The sequence below is a fragment of the Tinamus guttatus genome, unplaced genomic scaffold (genome assembly GCF_059628265.1).
Source record: "Tinamus guttatus ecotype Peru unplaced genomic scaffold, ASM5962826v1 Tinamus_guttatus_pri_ptg000197l, whole genome shotgun sequence".
NCBI classification, from domain to species: domain Eukaryota; kingdom Metazoa; phylum Chordata; class Aves; order Tinamiformes; family Tinamidae; genus Tinamus; species Tinamus guttatus.
Window position 1 is genome coordinate 146,329 of NW_028288731.1, and position 24,055 is coordinate 170,383.

Consider the following 24,055-nt stretch of genomic DNA (forward strand, 5'->3'; position numbering starts at 1 on the left):
TTTGAATAGCGCACATTTTCCTTCCTAATACTGTCCTATTTTTGGTATGCAGTTGGAGGAAAATGTTTGCCCGTGTAGTAAATCAGTTCAACTTAAAGCTTTTTTGTTGCTGTTGGGAAAGGAAGATGACACAATCTATTTCTAAATGAGTGATTAAATGAGATTTATGCTGTTATCTTCCAGTGTTGCTGAAATCTTCAGAAACCTGTGGAATATATTATAGATTATGTTAAAGAATGCTTTTGTTTTGAATCAATACTAAGGTTTGCTTATATATACTAGAGATAAAAGTACTGACAGGTTGGGAAGAGTGGCAAAATTGAGAAGATGGAGATCTATGGGATGGTCACAAGGATCACAGAATGCTTACGGTTGGAAGGGAGCTCTAGAGATCATCTAATCCAACCCCAAATACATATTCAGTAGTTAAGGCTGTGGGCTATGGCTGATCCAGTTTTCACCCTTGGTGACTTGGTCAGAGACCATATCCTTTCTTGAAGGAATAGTGGGAAGTACCAGTGGCAGTGTTGATGCTACTAGTACCTAAAGCAAATCCCATAGTGAAACTGGGATGCTTAACTAACATAGTTACTGCAAGCTTGAAATGGTGCTTAAATATGATTTGATCTGGACTCCTGACAGCTTTAGTGTATCAGTATGTCATTTGTCAGCATTTCCCAGAATATTGTGATGATGTTACTGAATGATGTGTCAAAATACCCTGGCAGTGAATCTAAGGAAAACTCACACAACACGTGATATAACTGCTCTTTACAGGTTTTGAGGCTAGAGTTTTCCCTTTTTGTGAGTTATTTGTGGCAGCTTCTGTTGTTTTCCTAAGTTTCTTTTCTGTAGTGAGGTACCAAGCTTAGAGGATAAGAGGAAGTTTCCCCAAGAAAGGGAAAAATGCAGAATGCAAATAAACACATGGCTCTGAGAGAGCCAGCAGTAATGCTAATAGCTCACGTGTGGCGTTGCGCAGAGAGCGTGTGAACAATCATGTCTTCCCAGAAGGGTTTGCTGGATTGTCCGTAGCGGTCGGTTTTCTGCTCTTGCAGAATATTTTGGGGTTTTAAATCCTCTAGGGTGCACCACGAAGTACACACTGTGGCAGGTTTTATTTCTGCTTTTTAAACACTCTAATGGTGGTACTGTTTTACTGCCTGTTCTCTCCAGAGGTACTAGACACAGTGACAGAAGTCTTCCAATGGGGCTAGTAATTTTTACTTTTTAGCACTGAGATAATAAGAGTAAAGCTGGAAGATCTGGGCATCAAGTTTGTTGCTTTATGGTTAAGACGTTTCCCGGGAGTCTGTTAAGCCATTCAGACTCTCAAAAACCAGTTTATTGAGGTGAATGGTAGGATAGCCAGTAGGCAGCCTGGACAGAGGTGCAGGGACAACTTCAGTTCTGACATACTTGCAAATGTGTGCTTAACAGCAAGCAAAGGGAGCATTTTGTTCCTAAAAGGCGTCTTGGGGAGAGCACAGTGATTTTTGTGGATGACATCAGGGGTTCCTTCCCCTCTCCAGCGGCTTCAAAGCATGCGTTGAAGGGATTGATGGGCCCCTCTTCCTTAACAGGGTTTCTAAATTGATTTGGTCACTGCTTTCTGCCACTTCTGTAGAATTAACATTGAAATGGCTGGAAAATAAGAAAAAGTCCTACTGCCGCACCCGCACATGGGGGTATTAAAGTTGGTAGTCCCAAGTTTCAGCAGCAGCCGTAATTGACAAATAATACCCCTCATAAATACTGCCAGGCTTTTCAATTAGTTTTCATCTGAAATTCGGGATGCAAAATGATGGCCTGTCAACTGACAATGGATGACAAAAATTAATAAATTGTCTTCTAAATAGTATGGACACTTGAGAAAAATTGGGCAGCCAATTTAGCACAGCATGAACCGGGGGGAACCTTTTGTACTGTTGCCGTGCCACTAATGTTGTCTGGGTCTTTATTAATGGTGCTTGGCTGCTGCTGACAGTTTTGTTGCTACTGGCAACTTTCTTCATTAAAATTAAAGCCAGCGTCAAATCCCATTAGCTGCACTCTGGGTACCTTGCATTTTTATTTATACAATTTTTTTTCTTTGCAAACACATTCTTTATCTATGAGAAATTGAAAAAGGTGTTTGAAAATTAGTCTTAAATATTGTCTATGGGTGGTTATCTAATGAAAGAACAGTTTTTTTTTTTTTTTTGTCTAATGTGTTATAACATGCCAACTCTACAGGCAAGTAACCACACACACAAATCCATAACTGATCTTTATAAATTACCTTTTGTGAACATAGTGTTCTGTATTGCCTGCAAGCTAGTTGGTTCTTAGCTACTCTTTCATAAAACTGTAATATCTTGTGAAAGGAGCTCGCTAGCGTGGTATTCTGCTTCTTGGCTCTTTGTTAGGCACTAAAGGCATTAATGATGTTGCATATGTGCTTAAAAGTGAGTTATCAACATGTGTGAAGGATGGGAGCATTTCTTCAGAGTAAATTTTCAAAAGGTGTTTTTTTTTTTGCTTTTTCTTTTCTTTTCTTTTTTTTTTTTTTTTAAGTTGTCAATTGTAGTAATCTTCTTCATTTACTTATTTTCCTCTTCTTTCTTAAGAGAATTCCTCCTCCTTATCTCGGTTCTGTCCCAGGCCAGAAAGCATGCTGAGCTCTTTAGGGAGGTCTGTACACCTTGATAACAGAAGAGCCAAATCCAGAGGTGCAGTTCTCGTGCCCCGGCTGTCAGTTCAGGCAGGAGTCTCCATCCGCGGAAAGGCACAGTGGAGGACGGCAGTCGCGGCTGTAGCTGCTGTCACTACTGAGCGTTGCAGAACATGGAAATGCTGGGCGATCGGTGCACTCCAAGCATGAGAGGTGACAAAGTAATTTCATATTCTGTTAACACAAGAGTTCGTACCAACTTTAAGGCTTCCCAAGAAAAACCCAATACCACCAGAAATGACCCAAATAGGCGTGATACCAAAAATGTTTTTATCAGCCCCTGTCGAGCCTTGCAGTCTTACTAATGTCATATACTTTTGCTCGAGTCTTCCTGCTCGGTCTCCCGTGTGGCTCAGGCTTCACATCCATGAGCCATTTCCAGGGCCAGGACTTTCCAAGAGGGTTTTGTTACAAGCAGTCTATGGTCGGGGCTGTCTGCTGTTGACTGTAGTCCTTCGTGTGTTGGACCTGGACACCGAAGTGTGCTTGCTAGCTTCATGGATGTGAGGTATAAACGCGAGCTGAGGAGCTCCTTCCGGAAAATTTTCAAATGGCCTTGGCTACTAATATCTTTTGGCGTGTTAGTTTCCTATCAGTGTAAATAGAGCAACTCAATATTTATCTAAAAATCGATCGATCTTTTGTATCTATCTGAAGAGAGCAAGTACGGTATAAAAAAAGCCGTTTAAACATTTGCTGAGATGGTTGCATTCATGAGTTATCCTGTATGGTAAGTGGAAAAACAATTAACAGTTTAAATGGCGTTTGAAATAGATGCATTTACAGTCCTTTCTATTTTTATTTATTTATTTATTTAGACTAAAATATATGCTACATGGCTGTCCAGCATGAATTTTGGTTCGGCTCAAATATGGAGTGACCGACCATGTATCGCTCTTAGGAATGGATGCTTTTTATAAAGAAATGCTGGTGATCTTGAATTAGCATCAATCTAATAAATCCAAGTTTTGCTTTAGCTCCCCCTCCGCTCCCCCGCACCTAAATTCATCTTGGCTTAAAAGAAAAATGGTGTCAGGAGTTAATTGTTGACTGAAACTTAATATCTGTTAAAGCAAATGAGGCATGAAATATACTACAGCAAGTATTGTATCTGGAGTGATTTTAACATTAAAATAATATTACAATTTTTAACTTACTGACACAACATGCAAAACCCTTTATTTTGAGGTTGCACTGATGAATGCTGAGCTTGTTAATGGGGGAGCACGGGAGTGCGCGTTGCGTACAGGCGCAGCGGGCTCGGAGAAGGCTGAAGTCATACTGAGAATTACTAGTCTGAGGTATATTAAATAAATGTTGGATTGGATCAGGTATTGCTTTCTTGTGTAAAGCAATCCTAAAAAATCCATGTCAGAAGCACTGATTTATAACTTCTCAGAGCAGTTCCTTCCCAAAACTGAGGCTGGCAACATCTCTCTCACTTTATTATACTTTCTATAGCATCTATCGCAGTAGTGGTTTACTTCAGTTAGTGACATAAGTACTTTCGTTTTGTGCAGTAGCAAATCCTGATCAAAATATAGTAAATCTGTATTTGAAAGTTGTCTCTAAATCATAGCCTTAAACTCACTGGAAATGGCCTTGACTAGGTTTTTGCTGGAATTCAGGAAGAAATTGCAGATGTGGAGATATCCTGCTACAGTGCAGACATCAAATGTACAGAAAATACTACAATAGAGAAGTGCAGAGGCTTTGCAAAGGCTGATCCCAAGTTTGGGCTGAGGAGATAGCTCGGCGTCCTTGGCTGAGCACAGCTGATGCTGCAGGTGTCTCCTAGAGCTTTTAGGAATTGGGCAAGTTCTTCTCCCCTCCATTTCTGAAATATCTTTGACAAATGGCAAGAACTGTCAGCATGTATTTTTTATCCTCTACCCAGTAGAGGGTAAAGTTCATAAAGAGACATTATTTAAGAGATTCTTTCTTTTTGGAGAGTAAGGGCAAATTTTACACCCATTGAGGCCTATTTCTTTCAAAGCACCTTGTGTTGCGAGGAAGGTCAAATCCTTGGCCAGCAGTAATCTGGGCAAATAAATATACACTTCTGTGTTCTTTCGGCTGAGTGCAGAATGACTTGGTTTTCAGGTAATAAATTACAGATTGATTAGAAGCACAATCAGAAGTTATTTGCTTAAATGAAAAAGGTGATTGCACGTGTTGGCAAAAGGATTATTTAAGAAGCCATGGCTCTGCTGCTGTTAGTAAATACATCATCTGTGCCTTTTTTAAAGGATGTTCTGGTGAGCGGAAGAATCAGATATGTTCAGGGAGAAGGCTGTGTTCAAAATAGTGCTACCTAAGTATTGCCTATCAGCAAATGGTCTTTATGCCATTTTGGGGATAGAAAAAGATTTTCGGGTCCTTTAATGCAGCTCATCTCTGACAGTCTGGTGTGTGAGCATAAAAACCCTAAAACTGTTTTTCTGCTATTTTGTAGCAAACGTAGTAGGATAAAAGTTCTGTGCGCAGAAGTGTATGTATACGTGTATGTATTTACTAATCATTTGTTTTTAGGATAGTTGACTTACGTCAAAGTTTGCTCAGATGTTGAGCAAATGGATGTGATCATAGTGGTCTTTTCATGCAGCTGCCTGTTCACGCCTGGGAATATTCTTCATTTGTCGAAAGATCTTCCTCTTATTTAAGAAGAAATTGAGAGGACAGTTGCTTGAAGACATTTCACCTGAACGTAGGATATAGTTGGCAGCTCCTAGTGTCCAAAGTAGATTCTACTCGTCAGGGTAGATGTGACATCTCATTTGTCACAAGGTTGTTCTTTCCCTTTTCCTCCTCTCCCCTGGAGTAGAGAGGTGACCTCTGCACTAACCAGGTCTAGTGCCGTCTTGCTTTGGATTATGATGGTCTCTAAACACTTTCATCATCTCACAAAATGCAAAAGACTGCTCCAGAAAGCCTAATCTAAGGAGAACGATTTGTGTTAAAATTGTTTTGAAATATCCTTTCAAAGTGATCCTTCTTGTTGGTTGTTCTTTAAATGGGGAAGTTAAACAGCAAAGCATTGCAACAATGTTTTTTTTCTACTTTCTGCAGCTTGTTTCAGACAGTTTAACATGGTTTTAGGAACTATAGGAAGAAGGTTTTCTTTTTAAACCTACTTATGTTGCATTTGAATTGATCATTGTAAAGGGCAACCTCTTCTAGCATGTTAGCATAGCTGCTTGTATGGCTGCTCTTGTTAGTGCTTAAAATTCTGCAGGTAGGTGCATGCCTCAAATGAGCTGAAAAGCATGTCTAAAGCAATTTCTGGAGACAAACGTAGCATTTGCTTTCCAGCTCTGCAGTCGGCTGAATTTGCTGCCTTTTGATTTTTGTATCTCCTCGGCAGTTGACATACAGGGACTTTGATGAGGATTTCTTGAGATGCACATGTGCGTGTTACTTCATGGTGAGCCAAGGTGAAAACGTGACTGGTGTGCAGGAGATTGTGGTCCCTGAGCTCTAGAACTATGGGTGCATTTTGCAATATTTTGTAACTCTAAAGCAATCCTGTGTTTTTCCTTAAAGTAAGGTGAGTTGGTTAAAGGGCCTCAGGAATGATCTCAGTGGAATTGCTTATCCTTTGGCTGCAACAATGATGAGAAGATGCTGGTTGCCTAATGTTGACTAGCTGCCTCTCTGGAAGTGTCATCTTGAGTCCTTCTCGGAGTGATTTGAACACGTCAAGAGTCTAAAGCATGACAGGTCAGGGTATTGTTGTATTTATTTCTGAACATGTGTGTGTATGTGTCTATTTTTCCTATTCCTGGCCTTGGAGGAGACTTGAGGGAAGAGTGGGTGGAAGAAGGCACGCTGGAGCATCATGACACCACTGAACATGCTCAGTGCTGTCCTATCATGGAGCCGTCCAAGTAGTGTTGCTGCCCCACCAGTGGCTACGTGGCCAGTGGTCTTCAGGGCTGAGGATCCTGCAATGAGGAAGAAGGAGCCGAATGGAAGGAAAAATGAGGCAATGGGAAGGTGCCATTAATTAGAGCAGTGAAGAAGGCACCCTTCCACAGCCTAAGAAAAAATGATTTGTCTTACTTTACCTCCACACAAGGTTGAGGCCCAGAGGTATCACCGTTGGGTGAAATGCAGTTTTTTTTAATGTGGGATGCTCTTTTTAATAAAGAGAAAAAGAAAAAAAAAATCCCCTCACAGAGCACAGTTTCTGAGGGTTGCTCATGAAGACCTTTTTGGCCCCCAAAATTTCACAGCACAGATCGTTTCCACACAATAACACGGAATGCAATTTAAAGGGGTGAAAAAAATACACTTTTTTTCTTTTCCTGCCAGCGTTCTTGGTTTTGTTATTCAGGAGACGCCACGTTAAATTGGATTTTGTGTCCATCATTATTAAAATGTGAAGTGTGTCGGTCACAAAGCATACATTTCGGGGCAGTTAGCTGAATAATTCTTTTCTTTATTATCCCAAATTACTGCTGCGCTCTGGAGAGGTGAGCAGTTTAGCCAATTATTGCCATTTGAGCTGGATTTGTGGGTGATTAGCTCCTGGCCGAATCCAGTGCCGGCGAGGGCTTTTGAAGCCTCGGCTCGTGTGATTTTCGCAGCGGTGAGGTAGGAAGAGACGCGGCTAATGACAGGAAGGTCGCGTGGCTCCGGCGACCCGCGCGGGGGCGGCGGGAGGGGGGACGGCGAGGGGGGAGATTTCGCAAATAGGGCATCCACAATAACAAGTGCGGCGCTAACCCCGCCGTGCATAATCGGGGTTTTATCGGATTGTCGGAGCCGCTGACAGCTCAATTAAAGCGTAACCCCTTTTGTACGCCGTGTAGCCCGGCGGAGTGACAGAAATATTGCCAACAAAAAAAGGGAGTTTAAAAAAAAAAAAAAGAAAAAGTGGGAGGGGGCCACAGGGGAACTGGTTAAAGCTCCCCCCCACCCCCCCTTCCTTTTTCTACTCCCTCTCGTCCTTTTCCCAGTGCTGCAAAAAACATCCATTTGTGAAATAATAGGTTGTCCAGGGGAGGGGTACGGTGCCAAACACGGCTCCCGGAAAGAGAGAAAAAAAAATGCTGCTCCTAAGTGGTCTTCCTCATGTTTCTATGGAAACGATGGAGTATCAGGAGAGAAAGTTAAAAACCAGGTTTTTAGCTTTTCATGGCTTTTTCTCCCCCAAATCCCGACTTTCTGTGGAACAGGATAAAGAGTTGTGAGGCTTTGGGGAAGGTGGCGGTGCTCTAATGAGAGCGTAATTGCCTGCCTGGAGGTGATCGCGGCTCTGTAATGATCCCTCTTTGGGGTTTCAACCCCACCACCGCCATGTTAGGTTTGTTTAACAGGGGAATAAGAAAAAAGAAAAGAAAAACAAGAAACAAAAGACCTATTTTGTTACTTCTTTTTCATGCTTCATGACAGAGCTGTTTTTACAGCCCTGTTTCTGCTCTAACACCCCTCCGTACAGCAGCCGCTCCATGTGGTAACATTTGCTGAGGCCCAGTTGCTTTCCTGAGGTAGTTTTCCTCCTTTGGTTTTCAGCTGAGCTGCCGCTTTGCACCGATCGGCTTGAGTGCTGATGAAAGGCAACAGAGCTCCACATACCACAGGCAGAAAAATAACAGGACTTACAGGTGTTGAAGGAGTATTCAAGAAGTCTCCTAACTCGCTCTGCATCTCCTGCCTTCGAAGGCGTGTTCCCCATCAGCTCAAGTGAGCTCCTGTCAGTTGGGCAAACCGGAGGTAGCCCTGGACTCGGGTTTCTTGCTCCAGCTATGTGTTACTCTCTTGGCTTTCCCCTCAGATTCTTCTTTTGACCCTGCAGTGATTGCTCTTGCACAACTATCTTTTCTCCCTTGGAGTAAGGAGGTTCCTCATCAGGTGGCCAAACATGAAGTCCCAAACAATGGCCCACAGATTGCAGTGTCCTCCTGTCTTATGCTGTCTTCTCAAGCAATTAGTACTTCTAAATTAAACTAGGTTCTCCTGCCCAGCAAGATCATGAAGAGTCCTTGTCTGTGGCACATAGAAATTAAAGACCTACCTTCTATAACAGCTGCGAGCTGGTGAGCTGTTAAAGCTTCACTTAAAATGCCTTGTTGCTTATGAGCAGAACTTGTGCGTTACGTGCGGTTGGCATGTAAGGTCCAAATCAAGAGGCTGGGGTGAACAAACATGCGCTAAGAGTGAACACAGGTTTTTGAAGTTCACCCTTCCCATTTAGTGTGTCTCCGATGGTGAGGTTTCTTGGACAAACCTTTGTTTTTTCTTTGAGGGTGACAGTCTTGATCACAGGTACTACAGTGGAGTGTAAAACTGGCTTAATCAGCATTTAGGTGATTTTAATAAGGCTTATTTTCAGTTTAGGGTGTTTTTGTTTGATTGTTTTTAGTAGCCTGTGTGCAAAGAGCTGTGAAAGCAACCTTCTTTATATAGATGATCTGACAAATTCTAGCAAAACTGTTAGTGTTCATTAGGTCTCAGATATTGCTTTCTTTTTTCTCTGGATGGAGCATGGGATAGCCAGTCTTGGCAGTAGGTAACCACTTGTGGTGCAATTACCAGTAGCTGCGTGTTCCTTGTTTTTTGAACATATTGGAAATAATTGAATCCAATCTTTTGGACTTAGAACTTATCCCTAAGATGATGAAGTTGATGAACAACATCCATAGTATGAGGACAACTTTTATCTTGGGGTATGTTTCTTAACTGGGGAAGCATTTTTAGAAGCTGTTCAAAAGCTTTGAAGACTGCTCTGTAGTGCAGGTTTTCAAGGAAGACAAATGGAAGAGTCCTGCAAACCTGAAGGATTGATCAAGGTTTGTTTAGAACATTAATGGATTTAGAGAAGTTGGATGGATTATTGACCAGAATTCAAATGCAAGATTTGTTCATGTTCTGGACTGTAAGGTTGACGTTGCAGTTGGTTTGAGTCAGGTTCTTTGTGAATGTTCTTTTTTTTTTTGGTCTGTGTGGTGTGTTTTTTTGAGAGGGTTGTTTTTTTATGAACAAGATGCAAATGTTGGAGCTCTATAAAATTCATAGAACTGCTGACTGCTAATCATAGTTATGATAACTGAAGAACTGAGTGGAAAATTAGGAATTTATGCTGTTAATGATTAAGTACAAGATTGCATATTTGATTCTGTCAAAACAGCATCAGGGTAACAGTATGGGGTTGCCTAAAAATTAAGGAGAGGAAAAAAGGAAAAAAAAAATCTTGCAGGATGCTGGTACCTCAATCATGGCAGTGTTCCAAGTGTCCAACAGCAAAAAAGGAACAGAAATATCGCATTTCCTTTCCTGAAGATGGTCACTGGAGGTGCAGCCTCAGCTTTGCTGACTCTAGGCCTTTGCCATTTTATCTTAGTATATGAAGATAAATAAAAAATAAATAAAATAAAAAATGAAGTAAGGGGTTTCATCTGGAGCAATTGAAGAAAACCTGCAATCACTGGTATTATGCTGCTGGCAATGGCCTCTGTTTCTTGTGGCCCCTGTAAAATCCAAAATCCGCTGCAGAGCACCAAGTATCTTGTTCTCCACGCTGTAATTCTGGGGGCCAAGCCAGGGCTGTAGCCATCTCTGTAAGAGTCAAGATGTGCATTTTGCTACCGGTATTGACAAGAGTTATGGAAATCTTTTCTGTTGTTCATGCAGAAGAATGCTCACTTCCCAACATCTCTGATGCAGTGGTGAGCAGCTTTGAGGGGTGCCCTTTTAAATGCGGATACATTGCTGCCCAAAACCTGAAATACTTCCTTTATACAAATTACAAATTTGTAATTATCTCACCACTTCATTTGTTGTTTAAGCGGGCAAGGCTGCTAGCTTACAGGAAGGTATCAAGTGTCTAAATCTAGCTGATCATTGCATTTTGAGATGAGCAGTGTACGTTATACATAGTGGTCCCTTGACCAGGGGTCTCTTACCTTCCACCCAATCAGTTCTATACTGGAGGCCTTTCATTAGCTGCTCTTACTCTCCCAATACCGATCAGGATGCAGAGCTTGATAGCAGCCTGCAACTTCTCCTGGTGCCCTCAAGCTCAACAACATAAGCTGATTGACTCAGTTAGGGCCCCATTCTCTAACAGCAAATGCAATCAATAAATCTTTGTTGGTAAATAATTGCTATTGAACAGAGTTTTAATATAAATTTATGAGTGGTGTTTTATCACAGCTTGAGGCTACAGCAAGCCACTGAGTGATGGATTTCAGATAACACTTACATTCATTACATTAACTTTGTAAGTTATTTAAAGCTTGTACACTTAACATTGCTTTTGGCTTGCAATGACCTCCTGGGACTAGACGTAGCATGCACATTACTAATAAAGAGATTGCAATACATACAGACAGCTCCTCAGTTCTCTTTGCACAGTGATGAAGTTCCTTGAGCGAAACCCAAGAAGCGAAGATCGTGCACTCTTGCTGGAGTATTTTTTCCTATTGCTCATTAAAAGTACAGGCGGTGCTATCTGGTAGGAGAAGTGTTCTGCCATTAGGTTCAGAATTTCAGTTTTTGAGGGAAGGTGGTAAATTTTAATTTGAAGTGTTAAATTCTTCTCAGTTTGAGCAAATTGGAGGTGCTAAATTCTGAAAGTCTTGAATCTCGAGGCTTGGGTCAGCAATGCTGAACTGCAGTGTTAAAATTGCACAGGGAAGAACTGTAGCAAATGAAAGACTTGACACAAATTAGTCAGGATAAGTAATGTTATCTGATGAATGACAATTTGAGCTGATTTACTTAGTTCAAGCAAGTCCCTGAGTAGCTGGGAGAGTAAATATGGTTTTTACAATGTACCAGGAAGATGTGTGGCCTGTTTGGAGCCCCGTGGATTACCAAGCTGCCTCTAGGTCACCTTGGAGGTACTGGAGGTCAATGGGAACCAAGTATCTGGTTTCCTAGACAGAGTACCTTAAATGTAGACATAATGCAACCCAAGTGAAGGTTTTGTGGATGAGGTGTTGTTACTGTTGAAGTATCATCCTATCTAGGTTTGTGTTTTTTTTTTTTCTTTAAATTTAGGTATTGTTCAAGTGCATTCATAACTCCAATACTAAAACTCTATACTCCAATACTAAAAGCATTTCTCAAGGTGGTTCTATATAATTATTGCAGACAAAGTGGCAGTTTCTGGCCTTGGAAGAAAGGTGTGGTTAGGATGTGCTTCTAGGCTGCATAACTCTTTCCATTAGGTCTTTGGGTTCAGAGCAGTTTTCTCCTCTGGTACTGCAAAATATTTTTAATGTTCACCTAATAAAAAAAAAAACTATTCTCTTACATCAGATGGTTCCTAAAGAAAATGGTCTGGGAAATCTGATTTGTTTGCTGGTAAGACATAAACCGGGTTTTGTTAGATGTTTCATATTGAATTGGATTCCGGAAACTGGAATTTCATTTTAAAAGCAAAGTTCTACCTCCATATCTGGATAAATAATTTTGTCATTTAGACCCCAAAATAAAATTTCTTAATTTACACTTGGGCAGTAACAAAATTATATCTGATTTAAAAAAAAATCATTAAGGTGGAAAGCTTTTAAACCATTGTCACAATTTGTTGACCTTATAATTGTCACGGATTGGAGATCACATAAGAAGTGACGTGTTCTACATGTAGCGAAGGGACAGATGAAAAGGTGTGAAATCTATTTCTACTTTCTTCCAAACCTATATATATGTGTGTGTGCGTGTGTATATATGTGTGCGTGTGTATGCATATGTATCCTTGGTGTGATCCTTATGGCTTTTTTTTTTCCCCATTAAAAGATCTATGGGACAAACACAGCAGAACCAACAGAGGGAAACAACTTTAGGAGACAATTTTTGATCCAGATAGTGCAGTGATAACTAGAATTGGATCCACCTAAATTCAAGCACGTGGATGGTGGGCGAAGTGTAAAAGATCGGAAAGGTGAAGCGGCAGATCACCGACTGCAGACAAATAGACGAGTCAAAGGCAGCCATAAGCTTTCATTTTTCTTAATGGACGAGAACGTCTCTACCCGCCAGCAGGCTGTAATGAGCAGCCATTGCAGAGGCCTGTTGGGCTTGCTGACAGTTTGAGGTTAAGGCACCTAAGCATAGCGATGAACAGCACAGAAAAAAGACTCGAACCCTGGTCAGAAAGTTGGAATCTGTCCTAGGGTCTAATTTGGTCAATAGAGTCAAGCTTTATTTGCAATCTCATCCACAGATTGCTTTGAATTGCCAAGGGTGGTTCTCAAGAGCTTTATTCCAAGTATTTGTCCAGGAACACGTATGCATACAGCTCCCTGCATGTAAAGGCTACATTGAACAATAGGAAAATGTAGAAAATAGGAAAATATAGGAAAAAGGAGAAATCAGACAAGTGTGTGCTCAAGTGAGCTGAAGCCACGATTGCATGGAATCGTCCTGAGATACAACATTTATTTTAGAGTTCTAAGAAGTTTACTGCTGTCTTTATCAACATGGAGTGTATGGGGGGTAACCTTACCCCATGTCATGGTAAAATAATACTTTTTTCTGAGGAGTGAAACTCAGTGCAAGGTGGCTTTGTCTGCCTCTTGGACAAAGCCAGTATTGATGCACTGTTTTCTGTTTGCTTGACTGACTTTATAAAGCTGTACCTGGAGCTTTTGCTTCTAAATTGTAAGCACTGGAGCTGCCAGTGGTGTAAAGGTGTCAAGAGAAAAACTGGGGACACTGAGCAACAAGTAGGAAAAAACATAGCAAAAGTGTTAGCAAATATGTTTACTTTTTCCTTTGTCTTAAATGGAGATGCATTGACAAAATAGTGTTTATTTTTTTTCTTTCTAACAGGGTATGCTGCTAAAACGAAGTGGCAAGTCTTTGAATAAAGAATGGAAGAAGAAATATGTTACGTTGTGCGACAATGGTGTCCTGACCTATCATCCTAGTTTACATGTGAGTATGCCATGCCCTCTGCTTTCAGCAGATGCCCAGCTTTGATTAAGTAATGTTAGTAAGTTCATCCAGACACATGTTTTTATCAAGTCCTTTTTGATGGAGGAATTTCTTTTTCTCCCCTTATTGCCTTAGCACCTCCTCACAGGAAAAGTGCCCTCTGAAATAAAACTCCTCAGTGGAAGTGTATGTGGACAGTCAGAGTCCTTTAAATCTCCTGGGCATTGAATTGCAGGAGGAGATAACATGGTTGAAGTGTTTGTTTTGCACTAATTCTTTGTGTAGTCTTGCTGTCAACACCCAGATTAAAAAGCCTCACAACCACCAAAGGTTCTTTATGAGGGAAAGTGTCCTGGGTGCAGTCAGTAGGGAGAAAGGTTTTTATTGGTATTTATCAATGTGCAGCGGTTATGATTTATTCAAGAAAGTGATTTGAACAGCTTTTTGAAAATGAGGCAGCTATTAAAATATTTACTATAAAGCATGTTTATGTTAGTGTCTGATGTTGTTTCTGCCACTGGATCTGCCTCTGTGTGTGTAGCATAGTCCATGGGTGGAAGGAGCATGGTCATCTGACTCCATATAAGCACATCTTGTAGCTCCTGGGCCTGTTAGCGGAAGAAAAGATGAGATTTGACAGAGATCAGTCCATGCCAAATCAATTCAGAAAATAGAGCCAAAATGAAGATTGCAATTCAGGGAACTCCCGGGCGATCCAGCCTCTTCTGCTCACTTTCTAGTACAGGCAACAGAACCACAAAACACTTCATGACCTTCATGAAGATCTCTGGCCTCATATCAGGTCTTGCATTTAATAACAAAACCTATTAGAAAACCAGACAGTGACCAGTTGTATCATTTTGGGGCCAGTTGTTTCTAAAGCCATTGATGTTGTCACAGGCAATTTTCACATTCAGAAGCGAAAATAAAGGTTCCAACCAGATGCATTTCTTTGTGTACACTGGGACTTTTGTAGACCTACAATGTGGACCTGGAAAATGGCTTGTGCTTGACATGCAAACTCACAGTGCTGTTATAGTTGCACAAACTTAGCGTTTCCTGTCTGCTAAATATTAACAGTATCTGGCTCTGCACAAGACTTCACAGTCTCAATTCCTGCCCTAATAATGACTTGCCGTGGCTTCTGATGTCACTTCCATGTCTCATAAAAATTATTTAATGAGTTACATGACAAGTAGCTTCAAGGCATTGCTGCTTTCCATCAGAAATCATGTCCCTCAACCCTTGTATTCTGTAGTGAGGATTTGTCCTTTTTTTTCCCCCACTGTTCTTTTCTGTGGAGCTGGGCAAGCATCTGGCTTGTTCAGTTCAGCCTTGGAAGAAGCTGCCTTAGCACCTTCAAAGTTAGGAAAATCTACAGTGGAGCAGTCTTGAAATACCCAGATCATGCATTGGTCTCATTGTCAGGAGGAGCACACGAGTGCCTCATATGTTTGAGGCCACCCTCCTACATTGGTCCCCCAAATTGAGATGGTCGGCTTGTCATGAAGGTCACCCCTGCCCGCTCCCATGTCCCCTCGGCCAAGGGCCGTGCTGTTCCTGCCCGGGGCTGTGCACATGGGTTAGTTTTTCATTGCCTCTTGCAGACAATAGAGCGCTTCTCTCCAGGCTTCCCTGGAGCTGCTTCGTCTCCCCCAGAGTGAGAATCCTTTGAGATTAGAGGTAATTACTTTGAGATTAGAGATAAATCCATTGGAGATTACAAAGATTCCATTTAAAGAAGAAGTAATTACTTGCCTGTAATTGTGTCCCTCTCTCCCACACCGTGCCCCCACCCTCCCTAAGAAAAAGGTACCCATCTCCATGTTGCCCCTTGCTCTGTCTGCCTTTCCTAGCTCTGCCAGGTTTGTAACTAGCTCCTCTGGCCTTGGCTGTGTTTCAGCAGGTAGTGGATAAGGGAGCATGCTCATCTCCTACTTGACAAGAAGCTCCTGGGGATAGAGTAGAACCTGGACAGGGGCTTCTCATGATCCCCTCACCAAATCTGCTTCCTAGGAATTCCTGGGGTTCTGCTCATGCACCTTAAAATCTTCTATCAGATTTATTTTATAAACAATGCAGTTTGAATGACTTAGTGAGTCAAGCCTTCAAAGAGTCCCCGTGCTACTTGGACAGTGCATTGGTGCTGTCACTAGCCTGTTTATTGTCAATTATCTGTTGTGAGGAAGCCCTGTAGAGCGCTCTTAATCTCTCAGTCAATTGTTACGTCAGGGGGTGGCTGCAAACGTAATTCCTTTTTGTACCTCCAGCTCGTGAAGGTGTTGCTTCTTTTGGCATGCTCCAGAGTCAGAAACCTCCACCTGAACCGGAAAAGCAATGCAAGATGATGGACTTGAAATTTTATCGCAGTGTTCTTCTGTTCTGTGCTAGGGTTGGAAATGTAAGAAACATCTCCTCTACCCAATGCAGGCCACTGTGGGAAGGAGAGGCAGGAGCAGATATGTGAAGCCAGTTGCACTCCTATAGTTTGTGCAAAACTTTACAGGTAGCAAAGGTGAAATTTGCTCTTGGGGGGTGTGTTTTGTTTTGTTTTAATATTGTGACTAGATTGTGCTTTCTGCTGCTTTGTAGGGTTTTTTTTGTTTTTTGTTTTTGTTTGTTTTTTTGAAAATGAACAGTATTTTTCTTACCTCTAATCTCTTCCCATTAAAGAGAATGAAAGAAAAGCACTTCTGCCAATCACTTAAAGCTAGTTTAAACTCCTGAGAAGGCTCAGCTTTAATCCAACGACTTAGTTAACTTCAGTTATTGCAAACATACGAGTCATTTTAGTTGTACAAAATTTGGCAGTTGTTTTTGTGAAGCGTACAGCGGGCTGGCCTCTAGTGGTGGCAGGGATAAAGGAGGTTAGAAGCTAGCTTCGTTTTCCCAGAATGTGGTTTGGGCCAGATTGCAGGACTTGGTTGAAAATTTGCATCAGAAGAACCTATTAAAATATTTAGTGGCTGGAAGTGAGCACTGTATTAAGTACTGCTTGACATATGGCCCAAAATGGATTGGTTGTCTCTACCATCAAATGTGTCAGCTGCTCGGATACGAAGGCGCTTTTTTATTGCAGTGAATGTCTCTGTATCACACAAATCAGACTGTTGTCCCCCTCTACAAAAAGGATAGGCTACAAAATGAAAGCTTTTGAGATGAGGGTGGAAATCAAGTTAGCATCCGAGGTATCCCTGGAAGGGTCAAGGTGGTTTGGCAGGGTAGTGTGTTGAAATGACTTGCTGCATTGTGCCAGCTAAATAAGTAACTGTGAATGCCACCAGCTTGACGTTTTACACAATAGCTAAATGGATATTCCTCCTTTTTAAGAAAGTGGGGGAAGAGAATAACGGGGAAAGAAAAAATATGTACATAAGCACCCTACTGTTTTCTGACTTGGTCATGTTCATTTTTTTTTCCAAGGGCCTCAAACCTTCTCTTCCCTTGGGATGCCTAGGAGCTACACTGATAGAAAACGGTGGGGATAATGAGAGAGCACTTTGACCTGCAGGCTTCAAAGTTCACCCAAGCTCCCTATTCATCTTCTACTTCTAGAGTGTAGCCATTGAGGGGAAGACTAAAATTTGAGCCAGTGAATTCAGCATCGGCCTCCCCAAAGGGCCCTGTGGGAATTTGTCTAGGCATCTCTTGGCTTTTAATGGCAGCGTGCCATATGTAAGGGCTCCTGAAATGTATTCACCAGGATACCTGCTGGGCACTGCTCGGCGCGGCAGCTTTGTGAGCCTCAGCCCGAGGAATTGCTGGCAGGGCTTCGCCTCCGCCTGCCTTCCTGAGCGCTGCCGTCGTGCTGCCGGGCCGTAGGTGATGTGGATGTCCCCGTCCCACCATCAGCACTGCCCCTTGTTGATAAAGAAATATAAACCCTGAAATTTAGCTTTTTCAGAGGAGATGCTTTTCCTTTGAATTTAATTTGTTCTAGTTGCGTGTTTAAATGAATGCACAGCACTGCGGCAGCTTAAGAGGGAAGAACAGCGCTTTAGAAGGAAGGTCTGATGACCATCCCACAACAGCCATTTAGATGATGTGTGGCAAATACCTACTCTCTCCCTAACCAGCAGGGGTTATTTTGACTTGCTGGTGTCTGTGAGGTAATGGTGATACTTAAATCCTGCTCCTGTCCTCATTGATCAAGCCCGATGACCTGCACCAAGGCATGTAGGGTTGTAGCAATGACTGAGGGGGGAAATCTGTCCTGAATCAACTTGGGAATCCCATGAATGCAGTCAGTCTGCTCAATATGTTTATGACGATAGCCCCAACTTAAACCTTTTTTCAAAATAGTGTGTGGCCATGAGTCTCTCTGATGCTAGCCTGAACATTGGCTTCAACCATGTGTTTTAAAGATATACCTCCTCAGAGGGTGAGAGACAGCAGCCACAATACTTGGGCCTGCAACATCCGTCAGACCCTTGGAGGCGCACATTTGGGTTTTGGTCAAGTTTCCTTATTTGTTCCTTCCTGTAGGAAATAGCTGGAATTTACATGACAAATGGCAGGCGTATTAGTATCAGGCAGTATTGCAAATCCTTGCAAACCATTTTCATGAGAATTCTGACTATTAAAAGCCAGCTTGCACATATAGGGCTCTTGAATAGTCCCAGAACATGGCATTTGTGTTGCCTTAAAAGAAATATTCCCTTTTCTAAAATGTTGTAGTGCATGCCCATTTTTTTCTGCTGTCTTGCAGAAGGGGTGCATGTGGTTGCACCCCTTAAAAGACTTGTGATGGGAGCAAATAGTACAGAACAAAAATGAGGATTTAAAGTGGTGAGGAGGATAAATGTGTCTCAAACAATTAATACTTAGGTTCGTATTATAGTTTCTATATTCATTAAATTGCCCAAGACATTGGTTAAGATAGAAAAGCAAAACTATGTGAAAAGTTGCAACATCTGTGTGTAATGAATGCCTGTTACGGGGCATGAGTTGATGATAATATATATTTCCACTCGCCCCAGCTGGGACTCTTTTGGAGAGAGCCCTTTTATCAAAGCAGCATTCAGAGCGACATTCTTCCTTTTTAACATTATTGATCTGCATTGCCCAGCACTTTCACCTGTTAATGCTAGCAGTCTTCACTGGATTTACATGGCTACTTGGAATAACTGCAGGTAATCAGCTTAGAAAAAGTGAGGGATTACAGCCACCCTTCTGTAACTTTTTTTTTTTCTTGTAAAGATGCTGAGTACAAAGCTTATAAGCAACTGTGTTTTAAAAGTAAAAGGTTGAGGAGAGATGTACCCGTCAGTTTCAGAAAGTGTTACATCCGTAGCTCCTAGAGATGTCTCATTCAGCTTACAGCTCATTGGGAAAATACTGCACCCGATTCAAATGTCAGGGCAGCAAAGAGACGTCTGGGAGAACAACTTAAGTACTGGGGCAGGAGAACAAGCCAAAATGTGTTTGCAGTCCTTCAGACAGACATATAATTCGGGTAACTGTTTCCCCTTAAACCCAGCGTTTTTGTGCCCCTTCAAATTGGAAAGGCCCTCACTCAGAAGGACCATTGCAACTGTTCTAATGAGTGAAAAATCAGCCTGTAGATTGTTTCCTATTTTGCACAATGGTTAGTAAACTATGCTCCTAAAGTACATGACACTGGTCTGTGGTGAAGGAAAGGGAGACTGATAATTCCCACTAACTTATAATCACTTCCAGGACTTGTTCTAGCTCTCCGCTGGTCCCTTAATGCACAAACAAAGAGGAAGTGAAGCGTTTTTAGTTGCAAATTATTCATTTCAGAGGGCATGACAAGATTTATCACATGTCATTAATGTAGAATAGCATGTTTGCTACTATATTCTAGCAGCTACTAATGCTGTTAGTGGCGGAGTGATGCAAATCTGCTGTGTGGAGCAAGGAGACACAAAGATACATTCCACTGTGATTCCAGGATATTTCTGGTATTTGAATGACTTGCAACTTAAATAGTAAAAGTCAAGCTATTAATTAAACACAGGGGTTTATAAAATCAGAGCTTCCTGTTCAGCTAAGCTAACTGCTGTGGATATAAGCACTTCATAAATTACTCTGGATGGTAAAAGTGATTTGTCTTTTACAACAGTTCTTGTTCTATAGCCTGAAAGAGAAGTGCCAACAGAAAATATTTTCAAAATATTGTGAAAATGAGCGTTGCATTGACCAGGCGTTGCCCCAACTTCCTCACTGCCCTTGGAGCACAAAATGATCTGATTAACGTGGTAGGCTAGATATTGTGAACGCTTTTTATTGCTCAGATGTAATGCTGTTGAGTCCAGTTTGAATAAGCCAATTGAAGACTACCTTTTTTCTGTCAGGACTGAGTGTTTTAGGGTGCTCAGTTTCTTCCTGCATACGCTTCCATTCATATGTTTGTCCCAGAAAACAACACTTCATCGCTGCTCTTAATTTTTACTATATCCTGTGACGGTGGCGGATGTTGCGTCGCGTTTGCATGCGAGGAGGGAGGAGGGCTCCTTGGGTAGGTGCATTCCAGGAACGTATTCCAGCATGGCTTGGACTTGGAGGAGACTTTCCTCTCTTCCTAGGTGCGCCTGTGGCCCCGAACGGAAACCAATCAAGGAGCGATTTATGTTCATTAAGGGCTTGTCAAAACTGAAAAATTTTCTAATCAACAGCAATCTAGCTGCGGCCTCTCAATGGCTGGGAGTGTCGCCGGCGCGGTATCGGCTATTTGCCTGTTACAACTCTAGGCTAGAAATCCGCTGATGATTACATTAGGCTAAGCTGCGAAGTAAATGAACCATGTCTTATTTAGGTGCAACTAGCTTCAGTGTAGTCCTGCCCCGCAGGGCGCTTTATAGCGTTTTATGGCTTTAAAATTAGTGTAGCTTCCCATTTGCTGCAGGGTGCTGCATGTTATGCCTTTGAACTCAATAAGCAAAGGCAAGGGGGCCTTTTGTTTTGTGTTTTTTTTTTTCCTTCCTTTTTTCCCCCCTTTTCTTCTTCTTGCAGTTTAGCAATTTTGTTTTGCATCTTTTCCAGACGGCGTTTTGCAATAAAAGCGTCTGACTGTGGCGTGCGCGCACACACAAAAAGTGAAGGGCTTTGGACCATCCACCAGTCTGCATGGGTATTGGGGTGGGTTTCTCCTCTTTTGTCTTGGTTTGGTTTTGGTTTGTTTGTACAAAAGTGGCCAAACGATAGGCTGTGTGGGCTGCCTTGTTGGCGCCCTGACTAGGAATCGCGTTTGGCATTTCCAAATGCCGTCCTCCAGCCCGCCGTAAACTCCTTTCCATGATCATTTATTATTTTAGCTCCAGTCAGGAAACCCTGTCTGGTAAACTGAGCCCTGTGAGTCTCGCTTGTAGTTGAAGACGATGAAGTCTTTCCCCAAAAGCACAGTGTGCACCACTGGCAGGATGGGGAAGAATTTCTGCCCATCTCTCTTCTTGGGCCTGGATCAGTTCCTGGTGTTGGAAAAACAAGGTTATTCTGAGCTATTCTAATGGATCAAAGTGAGAAAAGGTATAATATTCTTATTTATACTGAAAAGGCGCATTTTATGATTAAATAAAAAGGCAGTGTTCTCGGCCAACATCCTTGTCGTTTTGCCCTTTCTGGGTAGGAGAGGGAAGGTTGGGGGCCACGTACGTAGCAGAAGAAACACGAGGGGCTGCATTCTTGTGTAGCTCTATAAGAAGGAGCAAAAAAAAATTAATGAAATATTAATTTTATGACGTGGCAATCCTGAGAGGAGGGCATTTGGTGTGAAACTTGAGTGCCACTCACCCAGCACCATGGTGTAGAAGATACAACTCAAAGGGAGACGGTTTCTGTGGAGACCACAGTACAGCCGAACCCAGCCAAAGGAGGGCCCAGCTCTTGTCTCCTGCCTTCTGCCTTTTTGGCCAAGACAAACAGATTGCAGCAATCCCAGGACAGAACAACAACCCAAAGCAACTCAAACAGAAAGAGTCTGAGTTGGTCTGCTGGACCACACAGAGCAGAGCTGACCTCCTGCCAGAACCAGCCTACCTGAGCATCTCTTGCATTCTCTTGCATTAGGGCCACCTCTGGAAAGTCTCCAGCGCTAATATTTTTAATAACTGAAATGTTACCAACCTGAGAGTGGTGTATTTAAAGGACTTAAGGATCGCCTGGGGAGGAAGCACCCTCAGGGTGTTTTCCACATGCCCTTTACTAAGGTATTTGAAACAAAGCTTGAATGATCTGCTCACAGGAAGCAGCAGTTTCTTCTACCTCCACCCCCCAGGTGGGTCCATATTTCCCATCTCCCAGAGAGGGGACTAAGTGGGCAGCAGCAGTGTTAAGTGTGGGCTGTGAAGGAGGTGCGTTTGGCAGCCTGGGCAGCTCCTTTATCCTCCCCGTTCCTCTCATGGAGAAAGTACAAGACAGCTTGGAAGTATCGCATAATCTGAGGCCAGTTTGTGGCCTGTGGTGGAGTCTCTCTTCTGGCACCTCAGGCCATAGGAAGGCACTGCAATGCAGGCCAGCAAGTTCCTTAACACCCATCACCATTGAAAACAAAAGGGGCACCCTGAAATCGCGGTGTTTCTTTTTGGTAGGTCTGTTTAGGAAACATATCTTTTTGCTCAATTTGCATATCTAAAAAACTTCTGTTCGTTTAATTGTAGCTGTTATAAATGAAGAGCTGTATTAAGACCAGAACTAAAATAATTTTGCTTTACATTAGTCTCTGTCTTGGCGCATTGTGTCTTTTTACTTGGGGCAATTTGTTTTGCAGTACGCTGTCAAATACCGCTTTGTGTCATCTTTAGTCAACGTAGCGTTTATGATTTTTTGCTGATATTTTAGCAGTTTATTTAGTCCTGTAGATAATGGTCAATGGCCTTGAGTAGGCAAATTAACACTGCGGCAGCCCTATATTTGAGCAAACTGCCAAGGGTAACCTTGGGATGAAAAGCCACAAGAATCAATACAGTGAGTGTGTTTTTTCGGGATTATTGATTGATTGATGTGTCCCGGGCTTAACTTGAAGAAGCTGCATTGCCCCCGAGCTGACTAAGATTAAGTCGCCAGTTACTGATAACTGTAGGCCATTACCTGCGTGGTATCTCAGCAGCTCGGAGATGAGCTGGAGACCTTTTATGGTCCTCAGATAAAGAAATTGAGTCGCTCTACGATCTAACCTGCCTACTGTGCTGCAGGAAGATGCTCCCCGTGGCCATGAGAATGGGAGATGCTGTCAGTTGGGCTTGGTGCCACCCTTTATTCCTGAAGGGGTTTGTCGGGGACACGGAGGCACTAATGGCATGGCTCCGCAGAAGGCGATAGCCGGGGTAAGTGGCACTGCTGCCGGCAAGCCCGGAGCCAAGGGTCCCTCCACACAACTCTCAATTGCTAGCAGGTTTCTCTCATTGCACCTCATTTGCATCTGGGACATCAATTAGCATGTTTGTTGAGGCTAATTGAATGAAACTCAATCATAGCTCTTAATTGCTTGACTATGTGAAAAGAAATCACATTAATGCAGCTAATTAAGTGTATGGCAATAGATGCAACATAATTAGGAGCGAAATGTGAAAAACAAGCGACGGGGAAGGTGTGAGAGCAGGGGCGCGGGGGACGCAGGCACCCGGTTATCCTGTTAGCACCATGTTTGGGGAGGCTTCCCCTTGCTTTGCTGCTTGCTTTTTATTATTATTTTTTTTCCAGCATTGCTAAATGATGAACGTGGACAACTTGAGAAGAAAAATGCAAATGGGTTTGCAATTACTACTTTTTCAAGCTGTTGAGGGGCAGAAGATGGCACTTCTGGGGTGGCCCGCTGTTGAGTGGGCTCTAGGGACTTGTTAAGTGCTGTTTAAAAGTACTTGGCTTTGAATTACCCTCATGCCTTGTTAAAGGGTTTTTTTTCCCCTTTTTTCTCGGATCAGCATTTTCTACAACTAACATCTAGGGGAGTTATCTCTGTAACATTTGCATATCAAAATCAGCCTTGCTGTCTCTTTAACACAGCATATTCCAGATGACAGCGAGACCCTCATCTGTTCTAATCTGATCAAACCGTCCATTGCACTTCTGAAGCCGCTACATTATTCTGTAGTTTCAACTCTCTTCCCCGCGCGCGGCTCGGGAGGCGCAGGGGGCGGCCGCGCACCTCGGCGCGCTCCCCTCGTCCTCCTCGGGGAAATGCGCAGATTAGCGCCATGCCTCTCGCACACAATCAAAGAGCCCTTGTTATTTACATTTGCTCTATCCCTATAAATATTTAAGCTGACGTTAATACCTACGTGGCATCTGTTCTCTTTGGGCACTTTCCTATAACAATCGCAGAGGCCACAGGGTATTTATTTCCTGTTGGCCAACATTGGCTTACTCTCTTGAATTGTTTATAGCTCACCTAAGCCTGTGCTACTCAATTAAAAGTGCTTTAATAACGCTCTGTCACATCCCCCATGCTGGCGGGGTAGCAGGGAAATTGTAGCCTCTCTTCATCTGAAGAATTTG

General features: G+C 42.5%; 1 protein-coding gene across 1 annotated transcript in view; it reads left to right on the plus strand.

The window, feature by feature from the left end:
* AGAP1 (ArfGAP with GTPase domain, ankyrin repeat and PH domain 1) overlaps positions 1-24,055 on the plus strand; it is a 254,411-nt gene that overhangs the window by 120,684 nt on the left and 109,672 nt on the right. The window contains exon 10 of the mRNA XM_088523675.1: positions 13,496-13,600. Within this exon, the coding sequence (XP_088379801.1) occupies positions 13,496-13,600 (105 nt within the window). The remainder of the gene's footprint in view (positions 1-13,495; positions 13,601-24,055) is intronic.